General features: G+C 42.0%; 1 protein-coding gene across 1 annotated transcript; it reads right to left on the bottom strand.

Moving 5' to 3' along the window:
* Nucleotides 1-776: 776 nt before the first annotated feature.
* Nucleotides 777-16,532, bottom strand: LOC146185354 (protein lifeguard 2-like). The gene is made up of 12 exons (XM_084606307.1): nucleotides 16,323-16,532; nucleotides 15,536-15,886; nucleotides 12,284-12,387; nucleotides 9,262-9,326; nucleotides 9,120-9,173; nucleotides 8,887-8,937; nucleotides 8,768-8,807; nucleotides 6,712-6,749; nucleotides 5,586-5,673; nucleotides 4,350-4,439; nucleotides 4,190-4,237; nucleotides 777-2,395 (listed from the first exon to the last, which is right to left on the bottom strand). Exons 2-12 carry the CDS (start codon nucleotides 15,879-15,881, stop codon nucleotides 2,249-2,251), a joined length of 1,071 nt encoding a protein of 356 aa, XP_084462433.1. The 5' UTR covers nucleotides 15,882-15,886; nucleotides 16,323-16,532; the 3' UTR covers nucleotides 777-2,248.
* Between the last annotated feature and the right edge of the window lie 542 nt (nucleotides 16,533-17,074).

Consider the following 17,074-nt stretch of genomic DNA (forward strand, 5'->3'; position numbering starts at 1 on the left):
ATGCTCCTTGTATGCGCTAGGAATAGGCCCGGGAGTTGAACAGGGTTGGCTATTAGTCTTTCTTATACATTGCTCTTTCTCGTTTTTATTTAACTTATAATCACTCACGGCAGTCGCCTACGTACTGTAGCCGCGCCCTGTTGAGGCCACGGAGAAGGAAGTCAATGCAGCGCTCTTCGCCAGGTAATTCCAACTGTAATCGGCTGATAACGTGCTGAAACACTCTCTTGGCATAAACCAAGCTATTTCTACGCATAAGCGAAGCTTACGTTTCATAATATTCGCACGCGCAAACTGGTTTGAAGGCAACGTTGCATTGTGCAATGTAGGCACGCTGCGCTTTTGCCTACACCCCCTGTCGCTGCCGATCGCAGCGCCACCTTTGTTTACAAACATGACGCTTGTCTATATGTACAAGCTTTCCTCCATTAAGTTTGATGTACGAGCAGGCATTTTATAGGCATTTTCCAAACTTTAGGATAGGTGCTGGATATTAGGAAAAGTCTGCATATTCTCAATTCCTTTGAGAAAGTAACATAATGAACCTATCTTTTTTTGTATCTTTCCTATCTCACATGAGAACTGAAATCTTAACTCGTATTTTTGAATCTGATATGCACCTGCATGCCAAGTTTCAGCATGTGTCAAATGAAAAGGCAAGGCCATAGTCGACCTTAAACATGCAGTATTTAATTTGAGAAAGTCTCCTTGTACATTCCAAACTCCTCCATCCCTGGGAGAAATTTTCTGCCCAAGCTTCAGTTGACAAACTCAAATTTTCTTAAGATACAACATTTTACTACATTTTATTTTGCCATAACACATACAAAATTACACAAATCTTGACACTAATAATACACAACACTTGGTTCAGACCAATTACTGGCCTACAAAATTTCCCCGACGAATTTTGCCTTGGTTATTTGACCAAACCTAAAGGCTTTGCTAACAGCTTGTTCATCAATGCATACATAATGGAACGTGCAATCTTCAAAAGGAAACGATTACAACATAGCAACAGAATCTTCGACAATGATTTCACATGGTGATGGCAGTCCTGATTTAGGCATGCTAACTATGCCCAAGGAAGAAAAAAAATTCTGCACTGTTAGAGCAGCCTAAAACATAACACACTAGTAACTCATTTTTCTTTCTCACTAACAAAAATGAGATACCACAAATGAAAGACTAGCGCAACTAAAGTATGAGCCTGCTGAACTCCCAGGCTATACACTACATGCAAACAACGGGTCGGATGTAATGTGCCTTCATGCGAGTTTTTGCAGGATTTTAAAGGAGTACATCAACACTGGCAAGAGTCTACAGTGAAGTAAATCTCACATATGCAGATTATCCCTTCTAATAATGCCTTAGGGTCACCAAGTTGCAATGACCATCGTACTCTCACAATATCTAGGCATGCTAAGTACACTGGTACGATGCAAACAGCCCTACACATGCCTATTCATCTACTGAGAAACTACACGTAACACAAATACCTAGCTTAGTTGCTCACAGCTCGATTGTATTGTACACCAATGCACCTTTTCCTCTGCAACTCAAGGCCTCATAAATGTGTGACAAGAACACTAACATTCTTTTCTGATACAAGCAATGTGCTAGTGATAAATGGTTAAACACTTCATTTACGTAAACAGAAGCAGTGCTTATGTACAAGACTCCCAACATTCACTTCCAGTAAACACTTGTTGGAAGTATGTACCATCACAATTTACACAGATTTCTAAGCATAGTTCATGCTCACTTTGGCAAGTACATTGAGATAAGCGTGCACCACTCGTTAGGATAGGCAGCTCTATTCACAAGCATGGCCAAGTGAGAAACGTGCTTAGTAGGCACTTTTCTTCTTTCTGCCTTCTTTCCACATGTTTGTGGGTGGATTACGGCAACACAGCCAGCAAAAATTAAATAGCAGACCTTAGGTGGTACCGCTTTTTAACCTGACCATCCCTGGCGAGTCTTTTCCCTTTTCCTTCCACACTGCCTAGCGACAAAAGTGACGTCTTTAACAACACCTTTAAATGTGCAGTTAAATATTTATCTCCTCAGCTGGAACACAGTGCATACAAGCAGACCAATCCGCGGGATATTGGAAGATACTTCTGTGAAAGAGTCTGACATTTACACCTGCAGAATCTTCACAGAATACTGCTCAAAAGAAATGGCTTGCAGAAGCAGCTTGGCAAGAGACGGAAGCCACTGCTAAGCCTCGGTGCCAGCCTCAGCCTCAGCGCTTGCTGCCCATGATTCTCAAGATGAACAGGAAGATTTGCACGATGTCCATGTAGAGTTGCAGGGCAGCAAAGATGTGTTCTTCAGGGCTCAGTTCCAGCTTTCGGCCACCCATGAGCATCTGAGTGTCAAAGGCCAGGAACTGTAAATGAAAACCATACGCAAGATTTCACATTGGGCCGAATCAGAAACCCGCCGTACTGCTGTGCTTAAATTCCACTTTGGCCCTGCAATTTATCCCAAGCCTTGTAAGGGCCTTACAAAGGTGGAGGAACGCACACTCCTCCGTCTTTATACCAAAATGCTGCTGTGCCCGGCAGTTTTAAAACACGTTGATCCTGCCTGTACTGGAAAATCCCCGCACTGTGTGGAGAAGTCTTAAGACATTTTCCACATGGTGTGGGCATGCCAAACAACCCCGAACCTCGCCCCCAAACCCAACCACACACGGGAAGACTGGGAGGCAGCCCTGCTCAGCTGCTTCGACCTGGTGAGCCAGAAGGCTCTGGTCACCTGAGCCCGAGCCGCGGCAGTCTCCAATGGGCTTGTAATGAAGAGCCCATCTAGTGACTGCGAGAGGTTGCCCTGGCTACCTCAAGCTTCCTCCCTGCAGTAAAAGTCTTTCAGTCAGTCAGTCACGGTGCTTAATACAATTGCCATCTTGGAGCAAATTTATGGTCAGGTGTTTGTAGTGGGCAGTTTAGCACCACCTAGTTCAGCCTGTAAAGGTTGCTAGGTGGTTTTAGTTTGGTTTTGGTTTATAGGGTTTACCGTCCCGAAGTGACCCAGGTTATCAGGAATGCTGCAGGAAAGGGCTCCAGAAATTTAAACCACCTGGGGTCTTTCAACGAGCACTAACATCACACAGTACACAGGTGCCTTGCTGTGAGCCTCCATCGAGAAGTGGCCGCCGTAGCTGGGATCATTCCCATGTCCTTAGGTTCAATGTTGGCACCCTAACCACTGAGCCACCATGGCGAGGGGAGGCTAGTTGGGCTACCATCTCATAGGCCTTACCAAGTCTCCTGGTCGAAAAGCATTCCTTTTAACCCTGTTGCTGATCTAACCTGCTCACTTCACTCTGCCTCCGTGTCTTTTTTTGAGAAATCCACTCATCTAGCACCAAATGAACACCATGCAGATATCTTCTATTCACGCTACGTGCCTAGCTCATGCCCATTTCTTCATGATTTTGGCAGAGGTTTTAAGTTGTTGGTTCCGTAACCCTTTCTGCTTACTTCTCTGTCTCAATGTTATGCATGTCATTTTTCTATCAATAGCTGTGATTCCATACGTTCAAATCCATTTGAAGCCGTTTCGTTAGCCTCCGTTTTTGCCACATGGGCAAGTATAACAGCTGATAAGGTGTTATTCAGTCGGCATCATGGCATAAAACACTGGGCAGTGGCTGATGGTTTTCAAGTAGCATGCTTATTATGCCCAGCCAGCTTGTAGGCTTACATGGCTCTACTTTCGTGCTAGTTTTGCCTCTACACGGTAACGGCTGCAGTTGTGCGCAGCTTTTCTTGCAGAGCAGTATGCTCCTTAAGCATTCCACAAAAGCCAGATGCTGACTGTATATGTTGGTTTCATGAAAGTTACTGTTGTGGATTCCCACTTCCAAGCATTCTGCACTCAATCTGTAGATATGAAATGTCATGCAGCGAGAAAAAGCGTGGCCAAACTAGACTATGGCTTAGTTAAAACATTCCACCGAGGGGCAAATGTCACTTTTCTCCCCTTCCTTCTATTCTTCCTCTTCTCCTTCACTTACACAGCTACCAGGGGTCTTGTTCCATTAATGATTCTGCCATAAAAAATGGAGACTGCATACCGAACTGACCATATTAACCCAAGTCTCGAGAATTTTTTTAATAATGATGTCACTTTTACACTGCTAGGGCTAGTGCAGCATATTCATTCTGAACGCACTTACCGCCATGAAGAGAACTGCACCCAGGACGGCATACACAGTGTTCAGAATCTGGAACAAACCAAGCCAGCTTCAGTTGTTTTCCAACTTGAAACACACGACTGCGATAAGCAAAAATATTTATTCTGGTAGAACTCCAGAGTAACAAATCCTCGTTGCATACCCTGTTGTAGGTAAAGATGGTGAGGATGCCAAACAGAAACAGAGCCCACACCGCAACGAAAAGGAAACCAGCACAGCTCGTGAAGTCAAACTGCACAGAAAAACAAAAAGAGAAAGCAGATTATGTAGCTGAACATGTAAATAGCAGTGGAGTAGAGCAAATATCAACTAACACAAGTAATGCAGAACTAATGCAACTGATGGTAACCATCCATTATAATTTCTTGATGTCCTATCAAGTTCAAACAAAATGCCTCCAGCTATGCTATTTGTGTTCCTATTACAAATCTATAGTAGATGAGCTTTGTAATGTGGCATTGCATACAATTGACAACAATGGTGTCACGACATGTCTGCTAAGGAACAGAAGTTGATAAGCAATGCTTCTACTTCAACTGGCTGACCAACACAGCCATGTCCCATTTGTTGACAACAGCCAACTAGGTTGGCTCAGCGTGTATAGTGCAGATAGTTGCTTTGATTACAAAAACATTACTTCCTTGCCGAAAGAAAATAAAACGTTCAGGATGGTGCACGTAAAAACTTTACCCATAGACTTAACAGTTTTGTTTTATTACAGCACATCATAGTGTAGCTAATAGAGCTTCCTTGTAAAGAAATACTGAAAAAATAAAACTAACACATTCGTAAAAAAAAGGGACATGATTAGCAAAAAAGAGATGCACAAAATTTCACACGCACAAAAAAAACAATAAATACGCTTTTGGAAACCAGAATAAGAGAGTACCTAGATTATAAGTTTTAAGCATTACTACATCAAGGAAGACAATCAATGCAAATGATGCAGCATTGGCATTTGTGTTCCCTCTCGACAGAGTCATTGAAGCCACTGGTATGTTCAGGCCATGGAAATGGGTGGTCTGAACTATTCCATTAATCGCCGTGTGATCCTTCTCCACTTTTGCAGTCGCGGTATAGCAAGCTTATTTCCTTCTCCGCTTTTCTCATCCTTTGACTATCGATTAGCGACTGAGATTTCTCTCTTGCCCTACTGTTGCCTCCCACACTCTCCTCTCTATTGAATGTGAAGATTTGCTTATCTACTTTGCTTGCCGTCTGCATTGGATTTGCTTGCTGCTGCCAGCCAATTTTTGCGATAATGAACCTTCTAATACATTAAAACAAGTATTCACAGCTAAAGACCTCTTTGTGCTAAACTTTCCTGCCAGTAAACAAAAGTAGCAAATTCCTTTATTGAAAATCGTGCTTAGCATACCTTTGTGTGAAAGGAGAAGACTGAGACAGCCAGGCAGCAAGCTGCACATATTCCAGCAGCCATGAAGACGGTCTCAGTGTTGTGGAAGCTGGAAAAAAAGTGAAGTAAATGGTGAGGTATGTTGCTTTGACCATTTGTTTCAGGAATGAATCAATGAATGAGTGAATAATATAAAAGTTTAACGTCCTGAAGCAATGTCGGCTGTGAGTGACACTGTAGTGGAAGCTCCGGCAATTTCGGCCACACCTGGTGGTCTAAAACGGTCGCTGACATCGCATTGTATGTGGTCCCGTTGCTTTTCACGTACAATAAAATGCAACTGGGATCAAACCTATATCTTCAGGACCAACAGTCAAGGGGTTGCCCCAAAACACCAAGCAAACATGGCAGGGCTGCTTCAACAAAGTTGTGTCTCAATGGCATAGGGAATATGAACGACAAAGTTTCGGCTAGCGGCAGTGTTCAACAATAAGGTCAGCAATGCATCTAATCCAGAAGGGTTACACAAAGCAATCAATGCTGCAAACTAAAAATAAAATATACACAATCTATTAACTACAATAGCTTTGGCAATAAACTCGGGGAGAAAAAACAAGTTTGAACCTGTGCAACTGTTTAACTTCTTCAAAAGAAACCATAAATGCAACAGAGCCTGCACCAAAACAGTCGTCCTGTTTGTTGCTCAGTAAATGAAACGCACAGTTAATGATGACAATGGCAAGACTACAAAGAAGATAAATATTTTTAAGGCACTATAATTTTCAATGGCTAGTTCTAAAGCTTGATACTGGAAGGAATTTCCCGTTTTCAGGAAATTTTTGATCAATTACAAGAGCATGCCTCAAGTGCAACACTAGAGCTGTGCAATGTGTGTTACTTCAACTGGAACTAGCAAACATTATGCGAGTGAAAGATGTTTTAATTTAGAAATATAGCTTACAACTAGAATTGGCTCATATTAACCTCAAGTTCGTGATCAAGGGTCTAAAAAAACAACACGAATTGGCTAATAATGCAGGACGGTCAGCTGGTTTAGATTTTCAGAGTTTCTAAACCTAGCCAGCAACCTAATACATCTCTGCACAGCCATTAAATGAAGTAGCAAGTAACTTCTCATTGCTCGTACCTTGATATCACACCAACCATGTAAGACATCACCAGGGTCTGTAAGGAATGACTTTGCAATTAGTAACAATAATAACTGTTATGCTGTTACAGTTGCAGGTCTTGGGTACAGTAAAACAATAAAAGTGATTATTAGTATAGTTCAACCCGATGTGTTGATGTCAGTTCAGAGTTTACATGTTTTTCTTGTGGCAATACAAGCAACAGATGCAACAAACACTTTATTCATAATTGCTTCACAAATGTGGTGGCATGTTTGCTGTAAAATTTCAGAAGACAACACCTTGAAATGCAGCAGAAATGTCGCCCAATTTCCCTGCTGCCATATGGCCACCTAAGCAAGTCCTCATTGCACAAAATTTGGAGACTGTGAATGTGGAAGTCAAGCAAGAACACTGCTACATTAACCCACAGTGGAACAGCAAGATGCATGTCCCGCTTGCTTTATGTGCCAGCAAATGGATAATGGCTGGTGCACCTATATTTAGGTGCCAAATATAATATTAAAATATCAAACATATTCAGCATGTTTTCATCTTTTATTAATATCCCTCCTTGATGCTCCTTATACGCTGAAAACACCAATGTACAAATACGTACCATATTTGGGGTCTTATTACAAAGTACTGTTACAAATGTGATGCCTTTTCTTTCTTTTCTTTTTTTTCTCACAGAGCCAGTGGTAAGAGCGGCTTGAAAGTTATGCCTCTTAATACTTTGAGCCACTCTCAGTGTAATTTTACCATTTGTATGCATGCGAGACATTCATATATCTTGTGTCTTGTAAAGGGTTAAAGAAAATGCAAGAAATGCAGGAAAGTGTGAGAACAAGGTGAAGAAGAAAGCAGTTTCAAACAGCACCACTGCATCAGAGCCGACAATAGTTGTGCAGTGGCAAGCAGCAGGCAGTCTGTCAGAACTGACGGAATAAACAATGCACTGACAGCACTGAGCTGTCGCAGGCCCCCTCCAAGATCACCATGTGTGCAGATGTTAGTAACATACGTGCTGTATACGCAACAGTTAAGCACTCAGTCAGCAGATGCAGGCTGAGATAGATAACCACCTGAAAGCCCCCAGGGGGAATGCTGACAAAAGCAGAAGAGCAATTGAATGACACCTGTTGATTTATTCTACTACACGATTACTTTAACAACTGCATATGGTGTTTTTTGAGGCAAGAATGCAGTTGTTACAATTTGTCTTTGCGAGAGTGTTTCACCTTCCAAAGCAACTTCCAGAGTACCTTCTGCGATATGTGCCCGGTGCATGAGTCTCAGCTTACAAAGGTACATTCTCTAAAGAAAAATGCAGGCTTAAAATAATTTAAAATACTAATAAGATAGCAAGCAGTCCTTTTAAGTAAGGACATCACATGTTTGAGTAGACAGGCGGGGAGACTTCCAAGTTTAGTTTCCTCATCAATAAAGACGTCTTCTTCTGCCAGACAAATGTCAGTAGAGACAGGGAGCCAGAGAATCAAATTTTATTGAGAACCACAGCTGGATGAAGCTATCTTAAAGTCCTTTTACCTTAAGCTTGAATGGCTCCACTACCCAATTCCTTACTGTTGGCAAACAATTAATTCAACAGGCATCCTAAATATTTCAAGTCCTAATTTGTTTCAGAAAAAATAGAAACCTAGAGCCATTGCTTGGAGAAATTAGAATGTCCTAGGGATTGGCGGCAATTAGTGAAAAGTTAGAAATAATTTCACAGAGAGGAGCCATTCAAGAGCACCAGTGGTATCAAGTAGACAGGCCCCATCGCCTACAGGTGGAGGCGCAGGAGTTTAACATCCCAAAGCGACTCAGGCTATGAGAGATGCCCATGCTGTCTACACTTTAGTATTCAGTACCAAATGTAAAATTTACCAAGAATAGGGCATACTGCAAGAAGCTGGCCATTTGGCGAGTCAAAGTTAATTAAAAATTGCATGAAGTAACACAACTACTTAACAGCTGCTACGGTAGCCAACGTACAAAACACTCTGCATGCCAAAGACACCGAAATGCATGCGCACAAAAATAAATAGCTGCCTTACTCAAGACACTTACAAAGACGAACAGCAGGATAATGTTCGTGGGGTAAGACCGTCTGAAAAATGAAAAACACATTTGTTATCTGCGTCCGACATCAGAATTTTTAAACTTAAGTACTAAATGGAAAGACTTACCTGAGGCTTTCACAACAGACCAGTGCTAAATAGAGGACAAAAAAGGCCACACTGAAAGGAAGAGATGCAATATACTGTAAAGCGAAGCCAAAAAGATACCTGCAAAGTTTGTCATAAGAACTAGAAAATCACCGAGAAAAGGCAAACTTGGACAGTGCGAGGCTTCAGAAAGTACCTGAGATCACTTGCGGATCACATTTAGATAAGCCGGCAAATATAGATTGCACACTTACTAGGCTGCAATATATGCTCCAAGATTGGTTTGCACGAAACCTTTTACGTGTGGCCTGCAATGGAAAAGGGAGAGTTAAGAAGGATTTGGGGAGCTTAAGAACGACTGTCAGAAAAAACAGAACAAGTATTGCTTCTACTCACTCATATATGAACAAAGCAATGAAGGCAAAAGTGATTGCAAGCTGGACCATGAGAATGGCATACACCTGAAAAGAAGCACAGCGGATGAATAGTTTTCGGTGGCAGAGCAAATGAGGTATCTGGAATGCTCCCCTGCTTCGGTTCGGAGTATTTTACATTTAAAGAAACAGCCTACTGACTTTAATCATCCACAACTTCTTAAAAGAAATTGAAAGCTCCATGAAAAAATAATTGTTACCTGGCAGAGTGGCTGGAAAACAGAACAGAATGATTCAAAATATACTTTTTTAACAAAAATATTGCTTTCTCATAATAGCGTTTTTTTTTAACCCTGCTGCTAGGGACTTGACAACTATTGGCCACTGGCTAGGCAGTAATAAGTGTGACATTAACTGAGATGTTTGCACGGGTTTCCTTGAAAAACTGAAGTCTAAAGCACTAGGGCGATTTCAAAACATATTCATAAAGTAAGATTGGAGGTATATCTATCACAAACACAAAAAATCATTTGTTTTGCACTACCGATGGCTGCATCATTCTCAGCACAATGGTACTCTGCCTTTTTGAAATCTCTTAAAGGATGATAATAAAGTAGGGTAAAACCATGCAAAGGATGATCCCAAGTTGCAAGGGAAAAAAAAAAAAACCTTAAGCGCCTGGTATTTATTTCAACAAAAACAGCCCTCAGTAAGTCCTCTATTGTGCTCATCTATATGCATAAAAGGTAGTATGCACATTTGAGACCACCTAATCGAGGTGCCAGGCACAGTGACAGAGTTTGAACACTGTGTGGTGTCTGGTCTGACTTTCTTTGCCATGCCCATTGAAAATGGAAATTCCCCCTAAAGCCTAGACTCCTGCTTGCATTACTGTCACCGAGGAGAATAATTTATAAGAATAAGACAATATCTTTATATTCGTTCCTGACATTAGACTTTTCTTTCAATGGAGTACCGACACCAAATTTTAATTGATGCAATGATGAGCGAGACGTTTCTGTATATGAAATACGACTTGGCATTCACCTATGGTCACTGCAAAATTTGTAACTGAATTTCTTATGATGTTATGGTACTGGTTTTAACGGCCGAAAGATGGCTGTGGTGTCAAAGGTCAAATAGGTCACGCGACAGAGAAAACAAATTGCAGTACCGTCGCTGTTCCTCCCTTCATTTCGATTCTAGGTTTTTTTTTTTCTTTAACAGGTTAGCTTAAGCCTTGTAATGAGTTAAAAATGTTGGTGCAGCGATTACATCAAGTTTGTTCATGCACCATGTGGCCTGTGCTAACCTTTCCCTAACTGAAACAGGTTTTTTTATTTTATTCTTTTGTTTACATTGCCGTTAAAGGCTCTCTTGCATGGGTATTACATAGAGGGAGCACACAAACACATACATCAGAAGTACAGCACTAACGATTAACTGAAAATCACACAATACACTTTATAACCAAAAAATGGCAAGAAAGCACAAAACATAACAAATAATAATCAATCGGTTAGTTCACAGCACTTTGCTGCTAATATTTTGTAGTGATTGCAAGTTATCTTCAGTAGCGATGCGTGATGGCAGGTTCTATTATTGTGCGCAGAATTAATTATCTTGCGTAAAGATATATGAGCGGAAAGTTATGCGTTTTACTTTGTTATTGTGATCATGGCATGGGAAGAGTGCAGTGAGAAAACTTTGACAGTAACTTATATGGCATCTGTGGGTGAAAATTAGGGGGCACTTAAGTTTTGCTCTAAGGGTATGACACTACACAGTGGCCTGTGACCCTCTAATGAGGTTCCGTATTAAGAAGTCAATGTAGATGCGCAGTTTGCACCGTGAAAGCCGCTTTCAAACTTAGAATGCGAGAGCACCATCTGTCTTGGCGACGACGTATCAGGTCCCGATGGAGTTCAGGTGACAGCGGCATGCCAGAGCCACAGGAATTTTCCAACACATTTTTGACTCGCCCTTGAAATCTTCCTCTCAAACTAAGGCATGGTAACGACTTTTTGGCTGAACGTGAACGAGCCCTGCATGTTATCACGTAGTACCTTGCGGTAACCTAAATATGCTAATGCGTTATGCACAATTAAAAAAAAAGAACGAAAAGAGGTAACAAAAAAATTGTGCACTACTTTCGACCACTAAAGTGCGATAAGGCGAAAGCCTTTGTTTGAAACTTCGCAGATTCCTGGTTTTATGCGTCTGCTTCTGTAGGCTGTGTGGTGCGGCATTCAAGGAAGCGCCAAATGAAAGTTGCCGCACGGATGCCAGAATTGTTATCACGCGAGGAGTAAGCTACCAGCCAACATATAAAGTCCCGCTTTATCTGAGCCATATGAACGTGCCTGCGTGGCCTAGGGATAACGTGAATGCAAAGGTCTTGGCAGGCTGATTCTGATATCACCCTACCATATGAAAGGAGAGGCCCGAGTTGGCAGCGCCTGCCAAAAGTAATGTAGGTAAGCCCTATGTCCAGTTAGTGCTTGGCCATGTCAGCTGCCAGCTACCGCTTCCCACGTAAGGAAAGCCTTACGCCTTAATACACCCACTTTTGGGGCATGGGCCCAGGGTGGGCTTTGGTTGGTTGCCGTCTTGGGTAGCATCACACGACCTAAGGTGGGCCTTAGGGTAGCCGCCAACTTGGGTGGCACCATTTGGCCTATGGTGGCCATCACCTTGGGTGGCATCACGTGACCTAAGTCAAATTTTGGTTGGGCCTAGTTGGTTCATGATTTTCTATGGAACTGGAGAGCGCAAACAGTTGACAATCTGCAGAGAAGACAAAGACAATAGTGCCTGATTTTGTCTTCTCTGCAGATTGTCAACTGTTTGCTCTCTTCAGTTCCGTAGAAAAAAAAAAACACGTGACCTAAGGTGGCCGCAAAGTGTGACACCTTGTACGAACGACAGTATGAGCCATTGAAGAATTTCACCTTAAAAATTTGGTGCTTATACTCCAACAACAAACTATAAGTAACTGTGATATATCAGAGCAAAACGAGCAGCAAGTTACAGCAGGCCCCCACCTTGCGAACGAAGATACGCCTGATCTCTTTGTTCGAGAATCCACTCCAGGATTCAATAGCAGGCTCAGTGTCTCTTTCCATGGGTTCGGTTGTAGATCCGGGCTCTGGAAAATCATAAAAGAAGTAAACTGGTTGTAAGCTGTTCATTCTCAATTGCAGTCACAGGTTATGTGACTCGGAGGGTGATGTCAACGTTCTAAAGGATCTTTATATTCATTTCATGCTGTAACACAATTACTTTTCCATTTTTTTACAGCTTCTTAATAAAGAAATTCTAGACTGGACAAACTATTTTGTATTTGGTGCTTGGACAGTCAAAATAGCAGCGTCACAATTGTTATGACCTCAAAATCGCACTGCATGCTAGGAGAGCTGTTTGCAATAACATGATGCAAGTGCAGTTTTCCCAGAATTTTGTTCCTTTTTGTGCACTGCACTATGCTTCAAAAAAAGCTAGTCCAAAACACCAAGTACACTTGCTGTTAAATTGTTAAAAAACAATGCTTCAGCAAAGTATTTCAATTTCTTTGTATCCATACCACAATGCTTAAGATTTCACAGTGGATTACTACACAGTATGCATAACCAGAATCAGGCTGCATGCACAAGGTGTCCCAGATACCTGGTAAATAAGATCCTAAAGAAGGGGTGTTTCCTATTCAAATGAAACTAACTGTGTGCCATTGAAAGTCGCATAGACTAGTCTTCAAAAAAATTTTTTTCTATTCTCCAAAGATAATTACCTAGTAAAAGCTAACTAGCCCACTTTTTATTTATTAGCTTCAGCTATTAAAGTGTCACTTCAAGAGTTGTAGATTTTGTCGAGAAGAACAGCTGGCTGAAATGTTTGTGCCCAAGCACCATTTGCATTAAGTAGCTTTTCCTTACAGACCTTAAAAGGTGACTTGCAAAATACAAAAGCTTCCACATGGTGCTGGTACTGCTTCCCCAGATGTGTCTCCAAGGGCAGTATCCACCCTGGAGCACTCTCCCCAACAGGGCTTAGCATGTGCACTGGGCAAGAAACTTGCCAACATCTGGTCATGTGATAGCTTTCTTTTAAGGTCAGTAAGTAAGGCTGCTTAAAGGTAACCTGGCTCAACATTTAACGAGCTCTCCACAATTTCTTAATAGACACTAAGTTCCTGAAGCCAATAATTAAAAAGATATTCATTCAATATTTAATAATTTAATAAATTTGGACAAAAAAAAATATTGCAATTTAAGCTACATGACTGAGATGCTGGGACACCTGGTATATTTCAGGCAGCATGTAAACATGGCAGTGAAATATTTTTTCATCTTCACTGTTTCATACACTTTTGACTGTAAGCGTACCTCACTTTATTGCAATTTCACACCTATCTTTTAGTAACTGATTGCAGAGTGAATCGAATGAGCTTGCTTGTCTCAATACTTCATATATAAAGCAGAAAAGTGTATGGTGGCATTATTTTTGCAGTGATTTCACTTTGAATTCAGCCCTTTCTTCTTTCTTTTTGTGGCATCTGCATATATGATGCTCTTTAAAGGTAATCTATCAACCTAAACTGACTTTACATCAAAGCTTATAGTCTTCTCAGGGTGCTAGCCAAAATGCATCAATTACAGTAAGCCACTTGTCAAGCAATTGTGGGCAATACAAATTGATGCATCAGTTCGTTGTGCATCAGCCAGCAACTCGGTAAAATAAAGAGATGAATAACGCAATGCGTGCTGCCATGTTCCTTTTATGAAGCTGCTGCCCAGAGTTACGAGGTCAAACTAGTTCTACAAAAGAAGATTCTTGAGCCACCACAGCAGGGCACTCAGAGAGGATATGATAATTGAAAAATCAGGAAAATTTGGATTCAAAACATCAGCTCACTGCTTTGTCATCAGAGGCCATGCAGATTTCGTACATATGGAGTAATGATGATCGATGTATTCGTCTATAAAACGAAAGCAGTAGCATGCCACGCATTCTGCAACATGAATGGTATCATAAGTCTGCTTGTTTACACACAATAAATTAGTTTACTTAAATAAACTGAGCAAAAAAGAAGAAAGAAGGTCCTTTCCATTGGTAGTGTTTTTGATTTTGTTCTAAACTGAGTCCTCTTTTTTTGGACCCTCGAAGGACCGAAGTCTTGGTGCTCTGACTGAAGCTAACCAAATAAGTATGCTTAGTGTATCTGTGGGGCGTGCATACAATGTGTCAATATAGTATTAAAGAAGAAAAGGAAATCATGATCATTGACTAAGCATCTGCAGCACTGAACAGTCAATATCCTTTGCTGATGTAAGCTAGCTCAGGAATTAAGAGCTTGCAATCCTGTTACAAGCAAGCCTGCTACTAGAAACACACAGCCGGAAACCACAGAGACCGACAACCAAGTTGAATTAAGCATAACCCTGGCTTTACCTTTTACATAGTCCAACTATTGTTCTCAAGGGTGCCGCCCATTTTTTTAGTTACTCCGTCCTGACCAGAGGTGTTAGGACTGGAAGGGAATCTGCGATCACCGAATGGAAGTGAATGGAAGTGAAGGAAGCGTAGCCTAGCATAGGATATCTCAGCATAGTAATTTGCAGGCACATGTAAGCTTCAGTTTATTTATTCTCAGTGTCCCTTTAAAGCAGAGTGGCAAGCATGCCACTTGATAATATTTGTAGCTCATTAAATGACCACTACCTACCAGGCTCCTGTTGCTTCCCGCTTCTACACACCTAGAGCACATATAGGGATGTTTCTCAAACTGGAATACATATAGACTTGAGCAAGGCAGTACAGTGATAACCACAATAGCCAGAAAAAATAACCCCTCACACATTTGTGAAAGCATAACAAGGAGTACTTGATAAACTGAAGTAGTCTCTTATTTATTGATGAACCGTGGAACATGCACGCTGCCTTATACCAATCACATCCAAGAATAATGAATAATAATATAAAATTCATGCTCCGTTCATTTTCTCCTTGCTCACTACTAGAGTGGAACCACTTTACAAACGCAGAAACTTACTCATCTTTTCGAAAGCATTTACTTGAACTGTATATCCGTAAACACTCATCATTATTTAATGCCACTGCCAGAATATTTTTCCTCTTTAACCACTTTTATCATCTGTACTTTGATGCATACATGGTAATCATACACTGCTGAAATTTGGGTGCCCAATGCTCCTTGCGTGTACCAAGGTGATTATTACCACGTCGAATTTAAACTTTCCATATCTTATTCAAATTGATCTCAACACAAACAAGTATACCTGATAATGGCTTGCCGAAGTCCTGTCCTGGCCCTCTATAGTCCTGCCCTGGCCCTCTATAGTCCTGCCCTGGCCCTGTATATGGGGGTGGTGCTGCTGGAAACTGTTCTTGTGGTGCAAATCCAATGTAGGGTTGTTGCTGCTGCGCTGGCTGAGTACCAGCTTGTTGCGACACCATTGGCAGAAATCCAGTATTTAATGGGTAAGGCGGAGCATTCGGCATGCCGGGATGTGACGGCTGGGCGATGGGAGCATAAGGAAGAGGAATCATAGTAGGCTGAAGAAAAAGTGGTGGTGGTTGTGGCCCCGAGGCCGACTGTTGCGTTGGGTACGGTCCGGTTGACATGGTATCTGCAGCAGGGTAAGGCGAGGAAACGTCATTAAGCACAACATTGTTTCTATCAAGTTCGGCGAAACGCCTCTCGCTAATGCGGTCATGACGGTGAATGCGAAGCGCGTGTGAGCGAGAGCTCGAGCCCGCGCACTAAAGAAGATCGAAACTATACGTAAGCAAATCATGAGCATACATCAAGTAAGATAAGCTCTACAATATGCAAAACGAATTTTTGTATTCAGCGAAGCTTCAGCAGCTCTTTACCGCCGATGCATGCCACAATCAATTAATGGGGCGGCGAAGGTCAGATCGCCGGACAACACGCCGATTTTCGAATTCCTTGCGTGCTTATTTGCCGAACTCATGTAAATCACAGTACAGACATACATGCATGCAAGCTCTGCGCGGCGAGGCCAAAGCGGAAAAGTCAATGCACTAAAGAAAGCTGCTCACCCTATTTTACGCAGGTGAATACCACAATGGGAGCATGAACTGACACGGACGGGGTGTCCGACAAGTGTCACAAAACTTATGTTTGCAAATGAGCGGCAAAAACAACTAGCGTGTTAGTCAGCATCAGTGGCCTCCGATGGCCTTTCGCAACCGAACGCAATACACGAACACAACACCCGAAGCCGCCCAGACGCCGCTAGCTTCCGCTACCGCGCTAGCGTGCGATCGCAGCGTCGCCGCGCGCGATGGCATGGCAAGGCGGTCGATCGGTACGTGTAGATTCGCCACCGCTGTAAATCTTAATTTTACGCAGTTTCATGCGAAGATAAGGACGTGAGCCTTTTTATTTTAATGCATGCTATGGGTGTTGGCTGAACGGCGTTCTTGAACAGCCACGTTGAGAAAGCGGATGTCTGTGCTCAATAAACGTCACCAAATTTCTCGACATTGCCAATGCGGAACCGAAACCCGAAACTAAAACCGAGTTAATAATGGCTGGAACCTCAGTGAAGAATAGATTTGGTGCAGATCTTCACTGAGATCTGCACCAAATCTTATTCCAGAATTAGGCAAGGATATTGGCTGTTTCCGTACTGCCATGGATCGACGTGACGTCAAGCTATTAGTGTATCTTCATATCCCGGGCGACAGCGTGAAAAAAAAAACTCGTGCTCACACTGGAAAACACTATCACTAAACAATTATTTAATTAAGTAACTTTAACTTCTACTACCTGACTTTGTTACTACTGA

This window comes from Amblyomma maculatum, chromosome 6 (genome assembly GCF_055883805.1).
Source record: "Amblyomma maculatum isolate TAMU_Amacu chromosome 6, ASM5588380v1, whole genome shotgun sequence".
In the NCBI taxonomy this organism is placed as follows: Eukaryota; Metazoa; Arthropoda; class Arachnida; order Ixodida; family Ixodidae; genus Amblyomma; species Amblyomma maculatum.

What these genes read in the sequence shown, in the direction of transcription:
- LOC146185354 (XM_084606307.1), bottom strand. Translation starts at nt 15,881, where the DNA reads ATGTCAACCGGACCGTACCCAACGCAACAGTCGGCCTCGGGGCCACAA. An exon ending in ATTGCTTTGTTCATATATGA is followed by an intron (nt 9,174 to 9,261) that starts GTGAGTAGAAGC and finishes TTTCCATTGCAG; the next exon opens with GCCACACGTAAAAGGTTTCG. An exon ending in TTATCCTGCTGTTCGTCTTT is followed by an intron (nt 6,750 to 8,767) that starts GTAAGTGTCTTG and finishes CATTCCTTACAG; the next exon opens with ACCCTGGTGATGTCTTACAT.